Source organism: Oryzias latipes, chromosome 10, assembly GCF_053564925.1.
Source record: "Oryzias latipes strain Hd-rR chromosome 10, Olatipes_Hd-rR_3.1".
Classification (NCBI taxonomy): domain Eukaryota; kingdom Metazoa; phylum Chordata; class Actinopteri; order Beloniformes; family Adrianichthyidae; genus Oryzias; species Oryzias latipes.
Window position 1 is genome coordinate 23954798 of NC_136246.1, and position 23623 is coordinate 23978420.

At 38.9% G+C, this 23623-nt stretch overlaps 1 protein-coding gene and 2 long non-coding RNA genes across 3 annotated transcripts; 1 reads left to right on the plus strand and 2 right to left on the minus strand.

The window, feature by feature from the left end:
• Positions 1-1240, minus strand: LOC144994752 (uncharacterized). Its single transcript, XR_013658377.1, has 2 exons — positions 722-1240; positions 1-385 (listed from the first exon to the last, which is right to left on the minus strand). It is a non-coding gene; the product is annotated as an uncharacterized LOC144994752 (long non-coding RNA).
• A 6968-nt stretch (positions 1241-8208) lies between these two features.
• On the plus strand, positions 8209-13261 carry LOC101169046 (D(1) dopamine receptor). Its single transcript, XM_011480361.4, has 2 exons — positions 8209-8789; positions 9175-13261. Exon 2 carries the CDS (start codon positions 9260-9262, stop codon positions 10376-10378), a length of 1119 nt encoding a protein of 372 aa, XP_011478663.1. The 5' UTR covers positions 8209-8789; positions 9175-9259; the 3' UTR covers positions 10379-13261.
• Positions 13262-18035: 4774 nt separating this feature from the next.
• Positions 18036-20706, minus strand: LOC144994753 (uncharacterized). The gene is made up of 2 exons (XR_013658378.1): positions 19182-20706; positions 18036-18137 (listed from the first exon to the last, which is right to left on the minus strand). It is a non-coding gene; the product is annotated as an uncharacterized LOC144994753 (long non-coding RNA).
• Positions 20707-23623: the final 2917 nt, after the last annotated feature.

Here is a 23623-nt window from a genome sequence, read left to right on the forward strand (position 1 = left end):
TTTAAATGAAAATGTATTACATTTATTGAGAGAAATCAAAGACACAGTCATGTTAGGTCAATTATTACACATGGGAGTTTGTTGCCTTTTTCCAGTCTGGGTATTTTGTTTCCTCGTTTTTTTTTTAATCAATGACATAATGCCAATTAAACCATCTCTAACCCATATTATGCCGCGTGAAAAAATCTTAAGGGTTTCCATCTAGTGACGCAAAGCTTCCTTGTTCTCACTTCTGTATATAAAGAGTAAGAAAAGATAGCGATCACAGCAGTAACGATAACTAAAGGAAGTTGTAGAGGAAGACAGTAGACCCTGCAGAGAGATGAAGCGCACATTGGTCTTGGTCCTGTTTCACGTCTGTTACAGCGTCACAGTGGATCTTAACCTGAACAAAGAGATCATGAATAATATAGAGAAATTCAATAACAGTGACAGGTTTGCAGATGTAAGTATAAATTATTATCATTTTATAACTCTGATCTTACAATAAATATGCTCATATTTTTTATAACATTGTTTGTTCTGATGTATCTAATCGTTTTTTCCCCCCAAATTTGTCTTAGAATTTCACATTCCTAATTCCCAAAACTGTTACCAATGTGAGTATTTTCATTTTTTCACATTTTCTTTTACATAAAATGACTGGAATTTATCTTTTTTGAGCTTGTTTTGTGATTAAACATACTTTGACAAGTCCTTCATCTAGGCTCTGTTACTTTACCTGTATAGGTCCAGTGTGCTGGCAACTACATCAGGGAGCTGCAGAATCTTCTCAAACACCTAATAACACCGGGAAAACAGACAGAACTACAAAATCTCAGGAGAAATGTAGATTTATTGGTGAATACAACCCAACAGGTGAGGAATAACTTATTGATGAAGTACAGAATGGAAAACGTTTGCAGCTGTTGCATCAATCCAACCTCAACTCTTCTGTTTTGCTCTTCCAGACTCACCAAGGGTGTACACTGAAGAGACCCAGTGACCGAAAAGTCACGTTTGTCTTTGGTATATACAAAAGGTTCCTCAGACATCTGAACAGAAAGAACAAAAATTAGCCAGTTACTGAAAGTTCAAGATTATGTGACAAACGTGACTGTACTCGAAATGTTAACGTGACTGAGCTGAAAGTTCTGTTGCATCTTGAAGTCCAGAATCGGACATGAATGTTCTTTATTTATTCTAAACTATTTATTGTTTTTTTTAATTGACTTATTATTGTTAATTTTCATTTATTTATTGGCAAATGACAATGTTAACTGAAGTGTGATACCGAGTTGAATGATTTATTTTTTGTTAATGAACATCATGCTGCTGCACTATTTAATAAATTATCAACTAAATTATTTGCTATTGTTGATCGTTTTTTCTAATCTCTTTTTAAAATCCTTTTAAGGTGCTACATTATTGGTCAATTGATGTATTTTGTTGGTCAAAGTAATGTTGCAAATAACAATAAATAAATATACCGGTATGTTCATATTTGTTGTCATTGTAACTTTCTTCTACGGCTTATCACAAGGACAGATTGACCTCAATTTTTATATTGTTTAACGCAACATGTAGGGCTGCACGGTGGCACAGTGGTTAGTGCTCTTGCCTCACAGCAAAAAGGCCTGAAACAGAACATTAACGGGGGACCTTTCTGTGTGGAGTTTGCATGTTCTCCCCGTGTATGCATGGGTTCTCTCCAGGGTCTCCGGCTTTCTCCCACTGTCCAAAAACATGCTTCGTAGGTCAATTGGCAACTCTGTCCCTATAGGTGTGATTGTGAATGGGTGTGTGATTGCAGCTAGAGGGCTGCATTGGGATTGGGTCCCGCCGGGTCCCGCGGGACCCAACGCAAATCTCGCGGGATTGGGCGGTTTGAATTGTACTCCGGGCGGGAGCGGAAAAAAAAAACTCTGCGGGATCAGTTTTGCCATGAATATCTCATGAATATATAATAGTGGACTACGTTAGGCTGTGCGGCTGTTGGAGTCTTATGTACTGAAGCTCCGTGAAGGCACCAGGTAGAGACGCCCAATGGCCACTGTCATCTAACCTGTTGTTGGGGGTGTGCAGCGCCCCGCCCCGCCTCTCAGAAATTGTGTTCTTTAAAGCCTGATACCGCGGTCGCGTATGGGCGGAGCTATCAGCTAAAGTTCTGGTCTGATCGCTGCATGGAGCGATGTGTGCATCAATGCATGGTAGACACGAAGAATGTGGAGAGATCAGGTTTATTATTTTAAAGAGTTCTGCTTGATAATCATGTTTCCATGTTTGAGTTCATAGAATCATCCCAGAGAAAGTCTCTGCTTCAACTCCCGCAGTGAAAGCTGCGTCTCAATCTGACCCCGTGTTTCCATCTCTCTGACAGAGTTTGAAGCCAAAGCCCCTCCCCCGCCTCTTTACCTGCTTTTCCTCTCTACCTGTTCACCTGTTCACATCCTCTGCAGCTTAGAGTTATTTTCCCCGCGCTCCCAGTGTGTTCTACACAGAGAGTGCAAAATACGGTCATAGCAGGTTAACACGTTAGTCGGAACGCTCTAGCGCAACAGAAGGATGAAAGAGCTGTCAATCTATCTGGCAACACTGCGCGGGATAAGGAAGAAGCAGAGGTTTCCTGACAGGGACATGATGTCAATGGATGAAGCAGAAAAGAACCTCAAACGAGGTTCATCGTGTTCAGATCTGCGTGCCAATGCCCCACTGAGGCGCAAAACAGCAAAAACGGGAAAAGGCTGAAGCTAAAAAAAAAAAAAAGTATTTTTCCGTCAGGAAAAAATTAATTCATAGATTTTCAGGAGCCAGTTTAGCTCGTGCTGGTTTGCGGCGCCTTCCGTCCGTGAAACCCGGGTTCGACTCCGGGCTGCTCCCTGTTCCCTTCTCTACCTCTGCCGGTTCCAAGCCCGGTTTGAGAAGGTTGTGTCAGGAAGGGCATCCGGCGTAAAACATTGCCAAATTTACCATGCGACTCGTTCGCTGTGGCGACCCCTGATGGGAGAAGCCGAAAGTGGAAGAAGATTTTCAGCTCTGTTGAACCATTACAATGTTTTTCTTCCTGCAAATGACTTTGACCTGCATCTATCCCAGCTGGTTCAGCGCGCTTCAGGCCGTCTGTCGTGGACAAACAATGTCGCGGACACACGCACACTTTTTTTTACCGAACAGGATTTGTGAAAATATATTTAATGATTATGTTGCACATTACACAAAAGAGGAATGCATGAAAAGATGAGACTGGAGGAGGGACATGAATCTCTTTAATAATATCAATAAAAATACGTGTTTTTTTCTGCGGGACGGGAAACGATACAAAATCAATGCATCTCTATTACTGTGCGGGACTAAATTCTATGAGTTTTGCGGGTGCGGGCGGGAGTGGACATACATATTGCGGGTGCGGGCGGGAGTGTAACGCATACGTTGCGGGAGCGGGCGGGATTGGTCAGAAATTTGGCGGGTGCGGGCGGGAGCGGGATGAAGAAAATAGTCCCGCGCAGGGCTCTAATTGCAGCCCTGCGACAGACTGGCGAACTGTCCAGGGTGTACCCTGCCTTTGCCTACAAGTGGCCGGGATAGGCTCCGGTGGCCCGTGACCGTGCAACATGTACATTTTGTACAGTTGTTGAAGTGCATTTTTAGATGCATTCATCTGTTAGACACTAGCATCAGGACCACTCAAAGAGGCAAAAAAGCTTTTTGACAAATGTGCAATTAAAAAAGGAATTTTTTAACAGTGTTTAATATCTGATAGACGATCATCACCACAAGTGTCTGCAGTCAGAGGCAACTTCATGTCTTCTGAAAAACAAAAAACTAAAAAACTGTGAAAGAGTGTACCACCTCTGGCCTTAAAGATCCAATCTGATAAATGTTCTTGATAAATGTTCATGTTGCATTTTTACCCTGATGGAGGATATATAAAAAAATTTAAGATAAAACTGCATTTCTGAGTATTTCTTCCTTCAAATCAGGATGAACCGGGAACATTTGAAAAAAAATCCTTTGAAAAAGCTCTCTGTTGTGACGCAGGCAGTGAAATGGGCTGGCTAAAGTCTCCCTGCTCTGCTCCATTCCGATGCATCCACTTGCAGACAAATAGATGCATTAACGTCTTAATTTTCTTCATCCGAGCTGGTATCTGTACAGCTAGGTAGATCTGATATTGCTCGCCATTTCTGTTTTGTAATGTTAGGTTGGGGTTGTAACTGGCTGTATGCTAGCGGGAGAGAATGCAAACAAAGGGATGATGGGAGATCAGCGGAGGCTTATTTCGTACCAACAGTCACAATTCAGAGGCATATTTCTAATGAAGCACTGCTGCTCTGCAGAGACTACGTCCCACAGGTTATTTGATTTGGGATAAAAAACTACATCATACTAATTAAAAAACTACAGAGAATGCTTTTACAATAGATGACCCTATTAGGTCTTTAAAGAAACCTTGACTAACCTGGTCTAAACCTTTGAGGATCTGATCATGTTATTTGAACATCATGTCTGTGGAGTTCTCAATTGGGTGAGTTCCAGCTCCTGACAGGCTATTTTTTCCAATCTGTTGGTCATGTTTTGGTAAGTCTAATCTTTACTGATAGCATCTTTATCTGCCATGATGCTGACAACCACAGCTCATGGAAACCAGTGGGTCACGTGACCACACACGCTGTCCCACTATATACAGTTATTGGAATTACATTGAGGTGGTAAACTCACAGAAACTGGACATAGGGGTAGACAAATTATATACCAGTACATCCATATGAGGAGCCTTTTTTTATTAAGATTTCCATTGTTGCTTTACCCTGACATTCATAACTTAACCTGATGATGGTCCATTGCAACAACCGGAGGTCAATTTAGTGTGAGTATGTAAGAAGCAAATGTAGTTAATATATCAGTGATCAAATCAAATCAAACTGTTTTTGTAAAGCACTTTTCATATAAAAGCATAACACAAAGTGCTTTACAATAAAATAAAACAAAATAAATAATACAAAAACATGCACGAAAATTAAAATATACAAGTGCAAAAATTAAAAAAATAGGGCCCCCCTCCCCATACCTACACACAACCCTCCACTCCTTTAACACCTCCCACCCCCTAACTGATGGGTTAAGACAATGAGAAATAGGCTTTGTGACATGATGGTTTGTGACATGTCACTTTAAAGTTGTAGATGCTTTTCAGCATAATTTGGAAGTAAAAAAAAGAAAAAAAAGTGTAAATTGGATATTTGAACTTAAATGTGACTATCTTAAAACCATTGCCAACTTTGAGTCTCAAAATACATTTTAAGGGTCATTTGTCATGTAATATCAACTTTAAGGTGTATTATAATGTTAACGCTCCATAAAAACAACAACCCCAAAGTGGTATATTGCTCGTTTCACACATCTCTGAGTGTTCCTCTAAAATAGAACTAGCCCCTCCCTCCCAATCCACAAAAACGAGCGGGCTCTCACATTGTGACGTATAAGTGTAAGTGAGGAACAGCCCCTTGCAGGAAGAGTCTGTGCTGCCAGCACCGCCCCCTGGCTCACACACACCCACTTTCTCCGCAGAGCTAGCAGTGACCGGCAAAAACACTTTCCTTTTATATGCACAATATTTACATCCAACTTTGCAAAAGTTTGGATGTTGTATGTTTTTGTGAGTGAGGCGCAAACACGCTGCTGAGGCCGGCTCTAGGTTGATGTCATGAACTGGGCGGCACCCACTCGGAGCCTCAGAGATCGAGTCGAGGAAACTGAACTGCGAAAAATATCTAATATTTCAGAAATAATTGTTCCAATTGTGCCAGAGGTTGTTATCATATGAATGAATACTCTGAAAGGCACATTATATAGGCTTTTTAAATGTTGAAATAGTCCAAGAAAGTATCAGCTCAGCAACAAAAAATAGTATTCTAATAGTGCCATTAAAACATTGGGGAAAAACAAATTAAAAAATTTAACTGTTACAATTTTAGAGCCATTGCCGCTTTGGGTACATTTATTCTTTATTGGTAAATGGCATAAACCTAAGCTTTTTTCATTTCCTTGAAGGCCCAAAGAGCTTTACAGTCAGAGTCCCATTCACCCACCAACCAATAACCACCAGGAGCAAGGTGGGGTTTATTGCTTTGCCCAAAGATACTTCGACACACAACAGAAACCAAACATGTAATCTTCCGATCAGAGGTGGGCCGCTCTACCTCTGCACCACGGCCACCCCTTATGTTGATTTCTTTTAAAGTTGCTGTGCATGTTCCTCATTTGACTATTAAAAATGTGCTGCGCGGATGTGCTTCTCAACGTGGAATAAGGTGACACCAGACAGCCTTTTATTATGAGATCATTTTAAAAATTGCCCTTAAACCAGGAGAAAATTTTTACGAGCCGTTTACATGTGTGAAGACTAAATTTCATTAATTGTCCTTACATGTATAAAAGCCCCCACAACATGGTTATTCTGGGTTGATTCCACAAGTACACAAAGACACACACATGCACACAATAAAAAAGTTAATGAATGGGGCCTATATAAATCTGCACGCATAGCTGATGAATGCGGAAGCGCTGGTCCACATTCACAAACATGCAACAGTGTGTAGAGAGCTGAGATTTTTCATTTAAAATGCTGTTTGGCTTTGAGCCATCTTACTCACAGCATTTGTGCATTTTCTGGGTGACTGGGTACCTGTCATCCTGCATCAGACCAAAAAGACTCACGTTTTGTCCCGACATTAACTACTACACCGCAAATTTGTCACATCACAATGTCTGCAGAACAAATTATACAGTCACTGATTATGTTGTTAAAGGGATAAGAAGGACTCAGAGGGTTTGACAATCATTGTGTGCAAAAGAGCATGAAAGTTCAGACGACAACATGAAATCCCGGGCAGCAGAAAACAGAAAAAGCAGCGTTAGGGAGGGAGGTGGGTGGGGAGACAGATGTTCTGAATTTAGACCGAACATGAACGTCAACTCTGTGAACTTTCAACTTCCAACCTCGTCTGGCTATGGCTACTTTCATGTCCCAGAAGCAAGGCAGCAGACAGAGGAGGATAAGGAAATGATGATGTCCCAAATGTGACGCAATCACCTAAATTTAACTTGAACACTTGTGTAGGTTACATTTCCAACAGGAGTAATAATGAAATGACTTAGTAAATGAAAGCAAATGTCATGTTTTCTCTGATCAAATGCCTTCATCACATTATGTACTGTAGTGAGGATGAGGATGTTGCTTTGTTGTGTCAAACTTTTTTATGTCAAAATAAGATGACATCTGGCATTTCCCAATTTTTTTTTTTTGCATTTCTCTGCATATTTAATGGTCTATGAGTCCTGCATGAGAATTACAGGTGGAGGTGTGCTGAGCCACTATTTTTTCCTTCTAGTTTTACAAGAAGTCTAATCAATAAGAGAGCGACAAAAATAATACCTTTTAATTTTTTTAAGTATGCAAATGACAAAAGAGTTACTTGTCTTTTTATTGGTATTGGGTACGACTTAGAAATTTAGAAATAAGACAAACATTGCCAGTGTCTGGGATATTCTGGGTTATTTTACTCAAAAGACTTTAATGTAAACCACAAGTACAGACCAAAAGTTTGGACACACCTTCTCATTCAAAGAGTTTTATTTTATTTTCATGACTATGAAAATTGTAGATTCACACTGAATGCATCAAAACTATGAAATCACAAGTGTGGAATTACATACATAACGTAAAAGTGTGAAACAACTAAAAAATATATCATATTGTAGATTCTTCGTACTAGCCACCTTTTGCCGATGTGACCTGTCAGGTTTAATAAGTGGGATTTCTTGCCTCATAAATGGGGTTGGGACCATCAGTTGTGTTGTGCAGAAGTCAGGAGGACACCATGCTGATAACCCTAACCCTAACCTGAACCCAATCGAGATGGTTTGAATGAGAAGGGGTATACAAACTTTTGGTCTGTACTATATATATATATATATATATATATATATATATATATATATATATATATATATATATATATATATATATATATATATATATATATATATATATATATATATTGATAACATTTGGAACCTTATCAATAAACATTCAGCTCACCTGTTAAACAAAGTTTAGTCGGTGTGCTCTGTTGCTGCGCGGCGTTCAACTGCCGCCCTGCATGCTCATATATATATAAATTCACGACTTAAAATCTCGTATTTTTACCTATTTTTTTGGTTGCCCTTAAACTGAAAAAATTGAAATAGAAAGAAAAAATTAAGCTTTTTAATGCTTTTTCCAGTAGGTGGCGCCAGAAACCTGCAGCCCGTAAATGTCCCTCAGAGTTCACCTCACGGCTCTTTATGGAATTAATCCCATCGAAGCGCAGTTCAAGTGCGCCTCTCGTTTGTTTCTACCCCCTTGATCTGCGCAGATGGGTCGATTTAAACACTGGGGAACCTGTTGTAATGTGAGGTTTCACATCAGGACTGAGCACCGAAAGATCCCACGCAGTTTTGGCTGAAATGCCACTTTGCGTGGAGTGGGACAGCGCAGCATCGTGTGAAACTTGAGGCGGCTGGATCTGTCCGTGGGCGCGCACCGTGCCTGCAAGAGGACGCGTGACATTCCCGCGGTGTGTGTATGTTTTTGGAGACGTAGAGCGGCGTGGCTCGAATAACCGGAGCCTTCTGTGATATTTTGTGGGATATGGAGACCGGATGTCTTCTGGACGGACCTTTGCTTGTGAAATTTACCGGCAGGCGGCTGGATATTTGCTATTTTGAATGTATTGTCAAGCCACGGATGATCCCCTTGTTTCAGTCAAGTAAGTGCGAGTAATTCCAACTTTCACGTTGATCACGTTTCTCATATAAGTCAAGTTTTAATCTTTTTTTTTTCTGGCAATGGGGTTAAAATATCTGAAATTCACAATTAGGAAAATTGATTTTATGGGGGGGGGGGGGGGGGGTTTCTTATAAATCCACAATTAAATAAATCTTAAAACTGCAAGTAAATCATCTCTTTATTCCCTATGCTTGAAATAAGTAAATAATAATAATGATAATGCTTTAATCCCTAAATCTGCATTACAAAATGAGAATGGAAATGTCTGATCCAGATATTACTTGCTTCAAATATTTGATTTCTTGTTTTTTGTCTTTTAATAAATGTAATATTTTTTATGATCTGTATTTTTGCTATTGCCGCAGGATCATTGTAGATTCCTCTTCAGCGGACAGCATGTAGCAGGACTCTCCAGTGTGCCGTAAATGCCTAACCAAGAGGTGCACAGGAATGGATCTCATGAACTTTACAACTGTAATTGATAATGGATTTTTGGATGAAACGCCATCGAGCCGTGTCCTGACTGGCTGTTTTCTCTCCCTGCTCATCCTCACCACCTTGTTGGGAAACACTCTCGTCTGCGCCGCCGTCACCAAGTTTAGGCACCTGCGCTCCAAGGTGACCAACTTTTTCGTGATCTCGCTGGCGGTGAGTGACCTTTTGGTCGCCATCCTGGTGATGCCGTGGAAGGCGGTGACAGAGATTGCAGGCTTCTGGCCATTTGGGTCTTTCTGTGACACCTGGGTGGCGTTTGACATTATGTGCTCCACAGCATCCATTTTGAACCTTTGCGTCATAAGCTTGGACCGGTACTGGGCCATCTCAAGTCCCTTTCGTTATGAAAGGAAGATGACACCCAGGGTTGCCTATGTGATGATTAGCGTGGCCTGGACCTTGTCTGTCCTCATTTCCTTCATACCCGTGCAACTGAACTGGCACAAGGCCCAGACTAAATCTTTCAAGCCTTTCACTGAGTCATTTGTGTCACTGGGCTCAAACGGTACATCGCACCGCAACCCAGAGAACTGTGACTCTAGCCTGAACAGGACCTATGCCATCTCCACCTCACTGATAAGCTTTTACATCCCTGTGGCCATCATGGTGGCCACATACACTCAGATCTACCGCATCGCTCACAGACAAATCCGGAGGATCTCTGCTCTAGAGCGCGCGGCTGAAAGCGCCAAGAACAGGCACAACAGCATGGGCAGAGGCTCCAGCATCACAGAGTCTGAGAGCTCTTTCAAAATGACTTTCAAGAGGGAGACTAAAGTGCTGAAGACGCTGTCTGTGATAATGGGAGTGTTTGTGTGCTGCTGGCTCCCATTCTTCATCCTAAACTGCATGGTGCCCTTCTGCGAGCAGTCGAGCGGAGGAGAGGCTTTCCCCTGCATCAGCCCCACCACCTTTGACGTGTTTGTGTGGTTCGGCTGGGCTAATTCCTCCCTCAACCCCATCATATATGCCTTCAATGCTGATTTCCGCAAGGCCTTCTCCATCCTGCTGGGCTGCCACAGACTGTATCCAGGAGGCCACAACATACAGACAGCCAGTCTAAACAAGAAATGACTCATGGCTCTGCCAGCACTGACTCATTCCTTGATTCTAAAAAGTCCGAGAGTTCTTGTTGCAGCTGGTCTGATTGACTTCAAATGAAGATGCAGCTGTCCGTGCTAACTCTTCGAATGACTGAAGGGCAATGTAACACTGTCTATGCCCACGCTTGCGTTGAGCGAGCGGCCGAGAGCTCGCTCTGCTCGGCGTGGCCGTTCCAGGCCACAGCAGGGAGAAACTCCTGGGACAGGAAAGGGGATTTGGGATGGAGATAAAGACTTTCTGGTGCGGTGCCAGGGATCTGAGGGGGCAGCGGTGCTGACATTCAGCTTGGATAAATAATCCCCAGAGTGGGCAGAACACATCTTGTCAGACACTGCTGTCCTCCTTACCATCAAATGCACTTACACAACAGAGCATGCCATCAACGCATACAAATGCTGCATAACCCCAGCTGACACACTTATACAAATGACATGCATTACATTGCATTACATTAAAATCCTGGACTCCGCAAGGACCTCAGAGGTAAAGCATTAAACCAAATCATCTGTGATGACTGCAGGTAAAAGATGTCGAAGTAGCATAACAGTGTAGAGAGAATTAAAAGGTTTAATTAAACACTCTCAGAAATTAAAGCAGATTTTTTTCGACAGCTAAGAAAACGAAAAAAGTGGTTTCATTCAACAAATAGTCCACTTCTCAACTGACTGTTCAAAAGAGTTTTAAGGTCTGGACAAACCTGACAAGACTTTCAGACATTAAACTTACAGTAAACTCTAAAGGTTATGATTGTGTTTGATCCAATTATTTATCTTATTTATGATTTGCCAATTCCAGTTTATTCTTGAGTCAGTAAGAGCTCATCAAAATCATCAAAAAGAGGGATAGATGATTGCACAAGCAGTGAATCTGCATTTGAAAGCATTTTATCCAAAGCTAAACCTAAAATCTAACTAAATTAGGAAATGTTAAAATAAATGAAAATGATGCTTGACATGGATAGAAAGCTTTAAGTTAAGGTGGAATATTTGGGAATCATCCTTTGTTTGCTCACCTGCATCTGACAAAAGCAACATCTGTTTCTGAATTTGCTTTACCGTATTTTGACCTCAAATCCAACTGTACAAACTAAACACAGCTGGCAGCCTAGACTCGCAAAAGAAATTGCAATCCTCACATGAATAGAGGTGTTACTGCGATGGTACGATGCTTTAACTTGCCTGTCGTTGTATGAGGCAGTAATCGTGTGAAGTGGTGCAAAACTATACCTATGTATTTATTAACATTCAAACCAAAGGAGTGGGCTTTCATGTATGTTTTTATGCAACTGTTCATCATTTTTATCATGTTCCTGCATTCTTTGTGCAGTTTTTGCATAAATTGATTGATTTTGGGGGTCAGATTCACACTGGATTCTTGTGGGGACATTTTGCTGCCTATTACCTCCCTGTCAGCATTTTGAGCAACTTATAGCTTTAGAAGTTCACCTTAAAGACACATTTTCTTTAGAGAAAACAAAGCAAATGCAATTTTTGTTTTGTTTTTCTTCAGTCTTTATTGTTAGAGTAGTTAATTTCAAGATGTGGAGCATAGGCTATCGCTCTCGCTAACTTTAGAGCCCAGCTGGACATGCTTTGAACTGGTGACTGGAACTTTTATGAAGGAGCCAACTCCTTTCCTGTTGTGCTTATTCAACTGAGAGGCACAATGACACCTTTTGACCACTTTTAATCTCCTGAAGTGAAATTAAAGAAATATCTTTGCGATCTTTCTTTAGTTTAATATTTTTAGGGTTCTTTCTGCTGAGTCTTTTGCACCAGGAAGCAATTCATTGTTATGGCCTATATCTAATTTATTATTTCTAGTTTTTCCTTTAGGAAAGCACATTGATTGATTAAACTAGCTGTTATTACATTGGTAATAAAAGGGCAAATACCAACAAAACTTAAGAGGACCAAGCTGCAGACAACAACACGGCGCCCAGACATAATTAGCTGGAACTGGAAGTTCTTCGCCCTTCAAAGTGTACTATGCTCTGACCGTAACTCCTTAGGCTTTTCACCGATATCCAACACATTACTAATTTAAGTACTGCATACCAGTGCAAAACTGCTTTTCTCCATGACAGAACAAAAGTTACAGTTGTCGAAGGAATGTAAACACTGGAGCTTAACAGTTTTACAAATCTGAACACTTTTGTTTGGATTCTTTCTGTAAGGAATATAATGATTACCGTTATTTGCCCCATTTTAAGCTCGTCTTGTATACTAAACCGTTTATTCTCATTTAAAGGTTTTAATAAAAGCTGCTACAATTCTGAAATCTTTTAGAATTTCCGCTTCCGGCTAATGATGACTGAGCACTATCTTGTCTGTCAGGTCCTCCTCACAGTAAATATCATGAAATTTATTATATACCTCTACTGTTGCTCCAGAACTTTTAGAATTTCATTGATTCATCATATCTTCTTGCAAATTCACTATTCTTTTAGAATGTTTTTTTTTTTTTTTTTTTTTCAATTTTTCTGAGGACAGATTTCAATATGAACAAAAGGGTGTCAATGGACTGTACCAAGTAAGTTCTCAGAATAAAAAGGCCAACATTTCAACAACTTGTCTTCATTTGCAGACATTTTCTGTACAGATGTGTGATTGGCTGTGCAGCTTTGACCTCCACATGTCAGACTTCCCGGGGCTTTTTTCACACCACTGTCTAAAGAGTGAAAATGTAATGGGACCAGCTGTGTTTTTCTCATCCAACATCTCACTCTCACACAGTTTTGCTGTTCATGTGTCTGTTGAGCCTGGTGATGTATTGCTATCATTAGCAAAGTGAAGTGCCCCATCTGGACTTTTAAACAGCCTGGAATAATAAAGAACTGTAACCACTGTGGCACCTGTGTGTCCCCGCTGTTGTTTCTTCCATTAACTGCATTAAAGATTAGGTCTGTGCTCAGTCTTTGGGCCGTTCATCACAGGTGATTTTTGGCTCGTTCAGCCTTTGGTCTCCTTGTGGAATTTTGTTAGCGAGACAAGAAGGATAAAGTCCACCCTATTTCATTTCTACACTTTCATCCATCAGGGCTGAGAGAAAACATGAATCAGGCTGTGAACAAAATTGATCTCAAAGACGTTCATGTCAATATTTAATTAGGTACATTATGAAACTTGTACACCAAAGTTTCCCCCCCAAAAAACAACTTTTTTGTTTATAACCTTTTCTTGTAGATTACTCTCTAGAAACAACATTTTTTTTAAATGTGAACTTGTCAAGCTTAAGCAAGTTCACTGTCAAGCTTTTACAATAACATTTCACTTCATTATATGGCTTATTTTGAGATATTCAAAACCAACTGAACATAAAAAATTAAAAATTTAAATTTCTAATTAAACACTTTTTGAAAAACTTCACTTTCAATGGATTCATTCTGTCATATATTGTATGTATAAGCACAATTATGTCTATTTATGATTATGAGTAGTAAATGGTATAACCTCAGTGTTTAGTGTGGATGTATGAATATCGACATGTATGTTCTTTTAATTTTCTTTTCCAATCAGGTCACAGCTAATCAAAGTTTGATATATTTATGTAAAGATATATGTTTCTTCTGTTTTTTTCATTTTTATTATTTTTTTGTTCTGATTGCTTAAAATAAACCAATTTCAAAATTAAAGAAACATTTTCAAGGTCAATAAGACTACACATCGGTGCATTAATGCCACAAGAAAACACATATGATTGTTACTTCTCATGTGCTTTTTAGAAAAATATCTAAACTTTTACGATAACTATAAAAAACAACTCTAAAAGTAAAATGTATTCTGTTATCATTTTGTAAAAGCAAAGGATGCATCTCTTTAGAGAACTTTGAAAGAGGACTGAGGAGGAAGTGAGAGACATTAGCTCAAGTGTGTCAGTGTAAAACACTGATAAGCATACTATGTTTTTTGGGGTTTTACAGACTGAATTAGCTCCTGTGGTAATTTCCTGCAAGAGCTATTCAGCGAAAATATAAACACGCATGAAAAGGTTTTCAATCACTTGTTCATGATTCAATGTCTTTTTTAAAACCTGAAAATATAAAACTGATTCATTTTGAGAGTGAAATGATTGGGACTGAATCATAAATGAGTCATTAATACGTAGGAGTTTAATAGATCTTTTAATGAAGTTTATACTATTCAAAAACCTGGGAAGAATCTAAATATTATGAAAAATGTCTTTTTTCTCTCTTGCATAAGTGCACTCACAGAGTCATCCTTTAATGTCCGCTTCCTCTGGTCCCCCAAATGTCCTTGCCTCTGTGAAACCTCCTCAAGCGTTCCACTGTAAAGGAACAGCAATTAATTTGACTGACATCACCCAGAGTGATGGCCGCAGTGGCGACAAGACAGGGCATGTGCGCATGTGTGGGCAAATGTTTTCTGCACGTGTGTGTGTGTGGTGCAGCAGTATTTCCACCTGCTCCAGACCTCGGTTCGCAGACCTTGCAATGTTAACTGCACTTCGTAAACTCAAGATTAATGCCCCTTACTGTTAACTCCAGCGGGAAATTCTGACAGGGATTTTAAGATTGGCATGTCAGAAAAGACACACAGAATGTGCCAACTGCAGAAGATGCTAATGACTGACCCAGGAAAGGATTTACTGAGACAGGGAGGTTGGAAAAAAAAGGATCACAATGACTTTCTTATGTAAGAATCAGAATTTAAAAAAACGTAAAAAAAAAAAAAGAGAGACCTTTAAACGTCAAACAACCCTGCCAAAAGTATCATCACATTCTGACTGCTTCTGCATCAATAATGAATGAATGAATGCCCACATGTTGCTCGTTTATTAGCAGGCACACGCCGCATGGCTGCCAGGGAGAAGACCATTATGTAGTCAGAGATTCCTTTGTCATCTTCTCTCTTCCCTGGGAATTAAAATGCAATTAAAGAATGGGCAATGATCTGCATGCTCTTCATTGAATATGTATTATGCACAACTGCCAGAGCTATCATAATTGCACAAGAACCTAATGCAATTTTAATAACCCACCAACACTAAGATAAGCATAATTGAGAGTGAGCGTGATGGTGACTCCAGCCCAACTGTGTCAGCTAAGTTAAATGCTGACAGATCTAAATGCACTTTGGGTGATGAAATGCTTTAGCGCATTTTTCCCTTCTTATTTGTTGAAACAATCAAATAGTTTAAAGATATTTCTTATGTGTTTTTGGGGGGAAAAATGACTAAAATTGAGTCTAATAACCTAAAAACCACAGAGAAAATGAACAAAAAAGCACACACATAATCCTATGAGTTATTTTGTTCAGTGCTTTAAAAATAGCTTCATAAGGCTTAGTCGTAGATCGGCCTGCAAATATTTTGACCTTTCCTTTCCAAGCTCTACGGCAAGCCCTTTCACTTGTCTTCGTCATTCATTCTTGCTCTTTAATCTGTTTCTTCCCACAGCCCTTTCGCACTCATCCTCCACGCTCACTCTGCATGTTGTTGGTGCTGTGGGCCTGTGGCAGTGCTGTGTTGCCGTTCGTCACTCCAAGTGGCTCCAGTGGAGAGGACAGGGCCTCTGACCTCACCACTGGCGCTGTGGAAGGGAGACGGAACAATGGAAAGAGCGAGCCGTGAAGGACTCTTATGAGACACAGGACACAATTTTAAAGCTTCTTCAAACTTTAAAATTAGTGCTGAAGTTGACAACTTTATCTTTTTTGAGATGTTTTCTAATACCTACTCAGACATCTTGCAAGAAAGTACTGTTTGATTCTTTAAAAGCTCATCTGTGCCGGAGCTTCAAAGCCATGTTGTCACCTTACAGCAGGAAGGCTTTCAAATCTTTTGCTATCAGCCCCAAAAACCTTTTAGTTCATACATTTTTCTGCAGAAATGAATTAGAATGAGACAATTTTTAGGCCATTTTGTAATATTTTTTTAATATGTTTTTATGGTTGATTGCATGGGTCATTTGTGTATATTTTTTATTGCTCAATCTGATTTGTAGAGGTACCTCCCTGCAGGCAGAAGTTTGTGTTGCTTGCAGAACCAAAATCTGTCTATGCATCATTTGACTTTAGTCATAAAAACTTTGTAGTATTTTTACGTATTCAATGCATTTGAATAGTTTTAATGGTAAAATTGGCGGCTGTATTAAAAGTTATTTTGCTTTATTTTGAAATAAATGAGTAGAGGCAATAGTAAAAATAAAACAACTTATTCTGATTAAATTTAAATAATATATTACAGTTATGATCTTTGTCAGGATCAGATAGTTTGTTTTTGTTGATTTGTTTTGTTTATTTCACGTTTAACCTCTTGGGTCCTTTTGGGTTATTTTAGCTGCAGTAGTTAATTCTGCTTATACCATGGTCCGGGTGAATACTCGATTATGATTGGCTGCTAGGTGTGCATCAAAACCTGATAACCGCACGGTGAAAAAAGAAGATCCGGTCACGTAGGTTAAATGTTTTGTATAACTACGCCGGCTTCTTTAAAACAACCTTTTGCTTCCTCATTTGGACAAAAACAAGCGGTAAGAGATGAACTTTTTCTCTGAACTGATGCTTTATTCAATCCATCGGGACGATCAGCATATATATATCGCCGAATCTTGACTGCAGAGTTGGGGCTGCGCTACGCGTGAGAAAAGCGATCCAAATCAGGAAAAAACAAGAATTAAGGACTAAAAACTGGTTAATATGTATTGATTTTGTAAGTGACCATGGTATAAGCGGGTTAATGGCCTTCGAAGTGTGCGTTATTACTTTTTAACGCTTCGCGTCGGACGGTTCAGGCTTCCACGGCGTGCGTTAAAACACAGAAAATTATCTTCACTCATCTGTGGAATAAAAAAAAAAGGGAGGGAGCAAGAACATGGTCCGGGTGAATTGTCGATTATGATTGGCTGCTAGGTGTGGATTAAAAAGTGATAACCCACAGTGATAATGCACACCTAAAAAAAGAAGTTCTGGTCACAAAGCTGAAATGTTCTAAATCACTGCGCTGGGTTCTTTAAAACAAACAGTAGCATCATCATCTGGACAAAAACAAGAAGTAAAAGGTGAACTTTGCCTCTGAACTGATGCTTTATTTAACCCATAGTGATAATCAGCATATATATCGCTTTCCTTTCCCGCTGCAGTTGAGGTCAGTGCCGGCTCAGTGCATTGTCATGGTACCACACCACTTAACAACAGTAGTCCGCTTTTTTCACAAAAAAGCGATCTAAACAAAAAATAATAACAAGAATAAAGTAATAAAAAACGGTTGAATATTTATTTAGTGACCATGGTATAAGGGGGATAATGACCTTCCAAGATTATGAGAAATTAACACACTTTGCAGAAGCAACTGCGCTCCGCTTCGTGGCCGGTGGTTCAGACTTCCACGGCGTGCGTTAATTTCTGATAATAACTTTGTCTGCCGTTTTCCCTTACTTAACTGGAGTCCTGTGGCTACATGCAGGGCCGGCCCTGGTCTTCTGGGGGCCCTAAGCGAAATTTAATTTGTGGGCCCTCTAACTGATCAGCAGCACCAACAAAACGCAACTGTTGTTGTAATATAAATGAGATATATCTAGTGCAGAATGTTGGAAAGAAGTGCCTTCACTGTTGTGCGTGTGTGCACAAATGTATGACTGTCCTTTTAAGTAATAATGAAACAATAAGTTTGATTTGGGTTCCATATTGGGTAGATTTGAACTTACCAGCAGCAACATCAACGTTTTCCCTTTCAACAGAAGATGTGGTGACAGGAGTTTCTTCTGCAGCTAAAAAACAAGAATTATTATACAATAATTAATGATGAAGTTAATAAAATAACTATAGCAGAATACTACTAATAGTTTAGTGGTTCAGTTAAAATCTGTGTGCAGGTTTTTCACAATGTCATGATCTTTTTATATATTTATGAGAAATAGATTGTTTGATTATATATTTGCACAAGATCATATTTATTTATTTAATTATGAACAGTTTGGGGCTCCATACTCTTCAGCCGCTGTTTATGGAAAAAAAGGGGTTATGCAGACACTGTTTTTTAAATTACTATACATGCCACATGAAGGGATGTGGATGCTGCACCTCCTCCAATACTTTTTGATACTTTTTGAGAGCAGAAGAAAATCTTGGCTGACACGGAACTGTGCAAAACATCCTCATTATGTAAAACCAAAACTGCAAAATACAAATAAGAAAGAAATGTACCTATTTATAAATAATAAATGTGAATAATAATTTGAGTATAAATGGAAATATAAGCATTTATACACTTCTTATTCTATTATTTTGTATGTTCATAATTTTAAAATGAGTACATTTATTTTATTTGTCATTAATAAATTAGAACCTTTATTTCCTATGTATTTGGCAGTTTTGATTCTCCATATTTCATGCCAATGCAAGATTTTAAGACACATTGTTGAAAAAGTCAGACTACCAGACTGTCTATAACAGATAAACAGCAGTTTCTATACTGACATAAACCGGAAAATGCAGAACGCACTAAATATGTGTTAGCAAAACAATTAAACAATACGATAGCGTCAGTTAAAACATTTATCAGCCATCACCGTTGTCATTATTTACTCCTCTCTTCGCCGTTTTGGAAGGTCCTGTCTGACCTCATCCAGGAAACTTGGGTATCAGAATTATTTTAGAGTTTTCCATTGGAAATTACGACAAACGGGGTCGTTTATGTGCAAACTTCACCTGTCTTTCTAACTTTACCGAACTTCGGATCAATTAGTAAATCGCGAATGCACAGAAATACTGGATAATGTAAAAAATATGGCCCCATCATCCTCCAAACTTACCTGGTGATTGATGCTGAAGTTGTTCATCTTTTTTCAGCTCCTGATGGTTAAAGTCTATGTGGCATGAAGTGCTCTTGTTGTCGCTTTGATCAGCGTGACAAAATGCGCTCGTTTTTTTTCTTTTCTCAACTTTATTGAAACAAAATGCGCTCGTAAATGCACACTGTGCCAGGATCAGATGCAGTGATGTTGACCAATCGTTGCTGAGAGTGGCGTAACGTCATTATTTGGGTTGCCAGATTGGTTCAGGTGTGTTGACGGGGGGATCACAAAAGTGCAGGCAACATTCTTTTGCACAACATTCACAGCTATGAAAAAGGTTGCCAGATTTGGGTCTTTTTTTAATTTTATTTTTTCGCCACTTCGGGGCCCTGGTGGTGACGGGGGCCCTAAGCGGCTGCGTAATTCGCGTATAGGGAGGGCCGGCCATGGCTACATGTTTAGAGGTTTAGCTCAAATATTAACTCAGGTCTTAATTGGTTACAATGGTTTTGTGTGAAGTTTTTGGGTTTCCTGTTCATGCTTCCTCGTGCTCTCACCTGTTTTCAGTTTTTCTACAATCTCAGTCAATTGTTCATGGTTTCAACTGCTTCTTAGTCAAATATAGTTTTTACTGACGTATGTCTGTTTGGTTACATTTTAGTTAATTTACTAAATCAAATGTAATAAAACAAACAAACAAAAAAAAAATCACCTCGATTAACCTCTTTCCTGACTCCTTTATCCAACAACAGGCCACCTCTGCCACGCCTGTTATTTTAATCCAACTCTGGATCCAAAGTTGCCTTAACATTTTTAATGTTGTAAATATATAGGTATTAGTGCCAATATTAAAATAATATGTATTAAAATTATTAGGAAAAACAAAATATTGCAGCAGTGTTTATATTTTGCTTCTGCTTTACAGTAGCATTATGGTGTTATTGTCTTTTGAAAGTGAATTCCTCTTTTCTTCTCAAATATAGTGTCAATGGATAATAATTAACAGACAGTTATGATGGTGATGCCTGTAATGTTTACCTTGTGACAAAAAGGGAAGACACTCATGTCATAATATAACAGGTTCTTTGCAAGTGAATGCCAATACAAAATTAGGCTGGCATAGAGAGGAAAACTGTTAGCTAGGTCAACTTTCCTGTACCAAACCAAAGCAAAATAATGAAAGGGAAAAATAGGTGTAAGCAGTTTAATATTATGATGTTAATCAACTTTTTTTTGTAGGAAATTTGAGATTGAAGAAATCAGTTTTAAGTGGTTAAACATGCTGAGAGCAGGTTGAAAAGAGTCTGGTATTTGCAGCAGCAGTTAAAAATTACTTATGTATGTGATTCATAAAAATAAAGATACAAATGAGGATGAAATACGAAATATGATTTTTTTAAATCATATTCTAGATATGAATTTATTGGAAAAGAAAGTGATAATAGTGTAAAATGTGATGTATTTACTTTGTGATATGTAATTGCATCTTTTCCTGCCAGCTGTCCTTAACATGATAACATTTCCTTTCAGAATGGAGGACAATTTTTTGTGTTTTTTTAAACACATTTCTTCAGAACTGACAGTGATATGCCTACAAATTGCTGTTCTCCAGTGTTTCTTTGATAACATTGCTGTGAATTAAACCAAGAGGCCAGCCTTCTGCGACCCAGCGTTAGAGCTAAAGCACTGCCGGCAATGTAAATGAATTGTGTGGGAGTAAAGGCTAGCTGGCTGCCCTCAGTGGTTCTGGCTCTTGGCAGAGCAGAAAAGGATAATGGGATTGTTTCATTCTTTAAAAAGCCTTAAAGTTACATCAACTAGAAAAACATCTTGTTTTCAGTTTAAAAAAAAAATGGAAACATACTACATCGAAAAAAATAGTAATGCAAAGTCTTGAAAATAGAATTTGCAATTTGCAATAGAATTGTATTTCAATTAAATTTAGGTAAATGAATAGATTTTTTTCAATCTTTTTCTTGTTTAAAATATTCACTGTAATTATTATCCATTATTATCCATTATTATCCAATTATTATCCATCCATCCAAGCATTTGTGATTCAGGATCAGCCTTTTGCTGATAACAAAACTTGAGAGTAGTTGTGTTTAATGATGTCACTTCTAAGTGCATTTCTATGCAATGACATCCAGGTGCAACCCATTGACTGTATAAAAAACTGGACCAAGTGACTCTTAGATAATGGCATCCTTCTGGCTCTAACAAAATCAAGTCAATTCAGTTGCCTTTTTTTGTATGGACGCTGCCATGTTGGAATCAGATATCATCTGTGAGCAGTGCTTGATCCAAGTCGGTCTAAGGCAACATTTGGATGGAAACCACTCTCACCAATCAGGAGTGAGTTTGTTTGAAGGCCACAGCCCTACCACCTGAAAGCGGTCTTGGGAGAATCTGTCAATCAAACGTTTGACATGGGGACCAGCGGGTACCACATACTTTTTATTGAGGCATCTGATTGGCTAGTTAATAACTTGAAAAAAAATATCGTGAAAAAAATAAATGATTTTAGCAAGAAAACATTTGAAAAGGTATTAGAGCAAGAATGCATACTCTGACAAAAATAATGACTGAGTAATAGCTGTTTATTTCTCGATAGAAGTCTATAGGATTTCGGCTTCTTGGAACCAGCAGCTACTTCCAGTTTGGAATATGAGGAGGAAGGGGTGACTCAGTCCAGTTCCCATGTACAAATAATGTTTCAGCCCTATGAAAAGAAGGGAATCCAATGAATAACTGACTTTTAGAGACTACTGCAGGCAAAACCCATCCAACTGCTTTTATATAAGGATTGTTTGTTGTGTTGGATGTGAAATGCTGAATCACAGAGTTACACTGTAATCTGTGAAACCTTCTGCTGACTCACATTATAACCAAGACTCATGTGACACTACAGTTTGAAAATTTTCCCCAATGAGATAAAACAATTCAATTCTTACTCATCTAGGTTTGCACTGTAACGAAAGGACCGTCGTTCTTTTTATGAAGGTCTTTTCACCCATATTTTAAATACTAAACATGACCAGACCTTGTTAAAAAGCAATAAAACACGAAGGTGAATCTATAATCAGCCAGTTGCAAATTAGATCAAAGGTTGAACAGCGTCTTCAATGGGGGCGATGCCTGATGCAGTCGGGCTCCCTGTTTAGCTGAAGAGACGTGCTTTCTGGCAGAGACGGCTCACAGTGGAGAGCGTGCAATTAATGATGCCAGTGTTGATGTTCGTGCTGGTAGGATGCCCCTTAGGTGAATTGGGATGATGCTAATGCTTATCAGCTAGCCCAGTCTCTTTAGGAGGACAACATCATCAGCAGGAACTGACAGAGAAACAGATGCAAGAAAACTAGGAGATAGTTGTTCCCTAAACATGGGCTTAAAATAGACGTCGGCTGCTGTTTGCCTGGCCTGAGCGAGCCAGTAAACAGTGCTGACTGTGTGAGAACTTGAAATGACGATTATGCGTGCTGAAGCTTGTCTGGGCAGCGTTTATGCTCTTTGAAAACGTTGAACTGTTATAGTTTATGGTTCTGGCAGCACTTGTGTTACAACTACTCCTTAAAATTTACTAAAATATTTGAATAAAACTCACAAATACATCACTGGGAATGTGTTCTTTTGCATCATCATTGAGCATCATAGCTCAATTTTTGAACAAAACAATTACACAATGGAGTGTTTTGTGTCGTCATGTGATTAGAAATAAAATATCATCCATTTAAACATGATGTCACGCCCTACTTTTATCTTTGTCTTGTTTAATTTCAGTTTAAAGTTATCACAAAAAGCCTTTTGCATTTTTTTTGTAAAAAAAAAAAAGCTGATTGGAAATACTGTGGCCTGAAATTTTATGAGAATAAAAAAAATGTTTTCTTTACTTATCCTTTTTTTTATAGGACAGTAAAACCAACTTCTTATTTTATTTACTGACATAAAAGCTATATATAAAACCATAAATAGCCCATCATGTCTATAAAACCTCACAGTGCCATTTTCTCCAAAAAGAACCCAATACTTTTTGACTTTTTCTGGTTGTTTCTATGTTGTCCAAAGTAGAATTAGGAACCTTCGGCTATCAGGCTGCTCTCTAGTGGAACCAATTCCCCATTCCATCAGCTTGGAAGGTCGACACCATCTCTGTCTCTAAAACTTCAAGATGAAGCTTAAAGTTGCCCCGTGTCACTCCAAGAAAAATCTTTATTCCTTCTACTAGACAGTTATTTTCAGTCAAATTTAAATTATTTGCATTGAAATAACAGTCTTGTAGAGTAGTTTGTAGTGTATTCACGTAACATGCATGATGGGTCTGAGGAGCAAAAAAGATAAATCTGGCCAATTTTTTGGCATCCCTAAACGAACAAAACAAACCGATTAGACCTCTCTGTGTGATTCTATCAAAATGTAGTTTTCAGTTGGTCTGGAAATATGTGGTAGGGTAAAGTTCTGTT

Excerpts from the sequence above, each read along its gene's own strand:
- LOC101169046 (XM_011480361.4), top strand. The coding sequence starts at position 9,260 with ATGGATCTCATGAACTTTACAACTGTAATTGATAATGGATTTTTGGAT.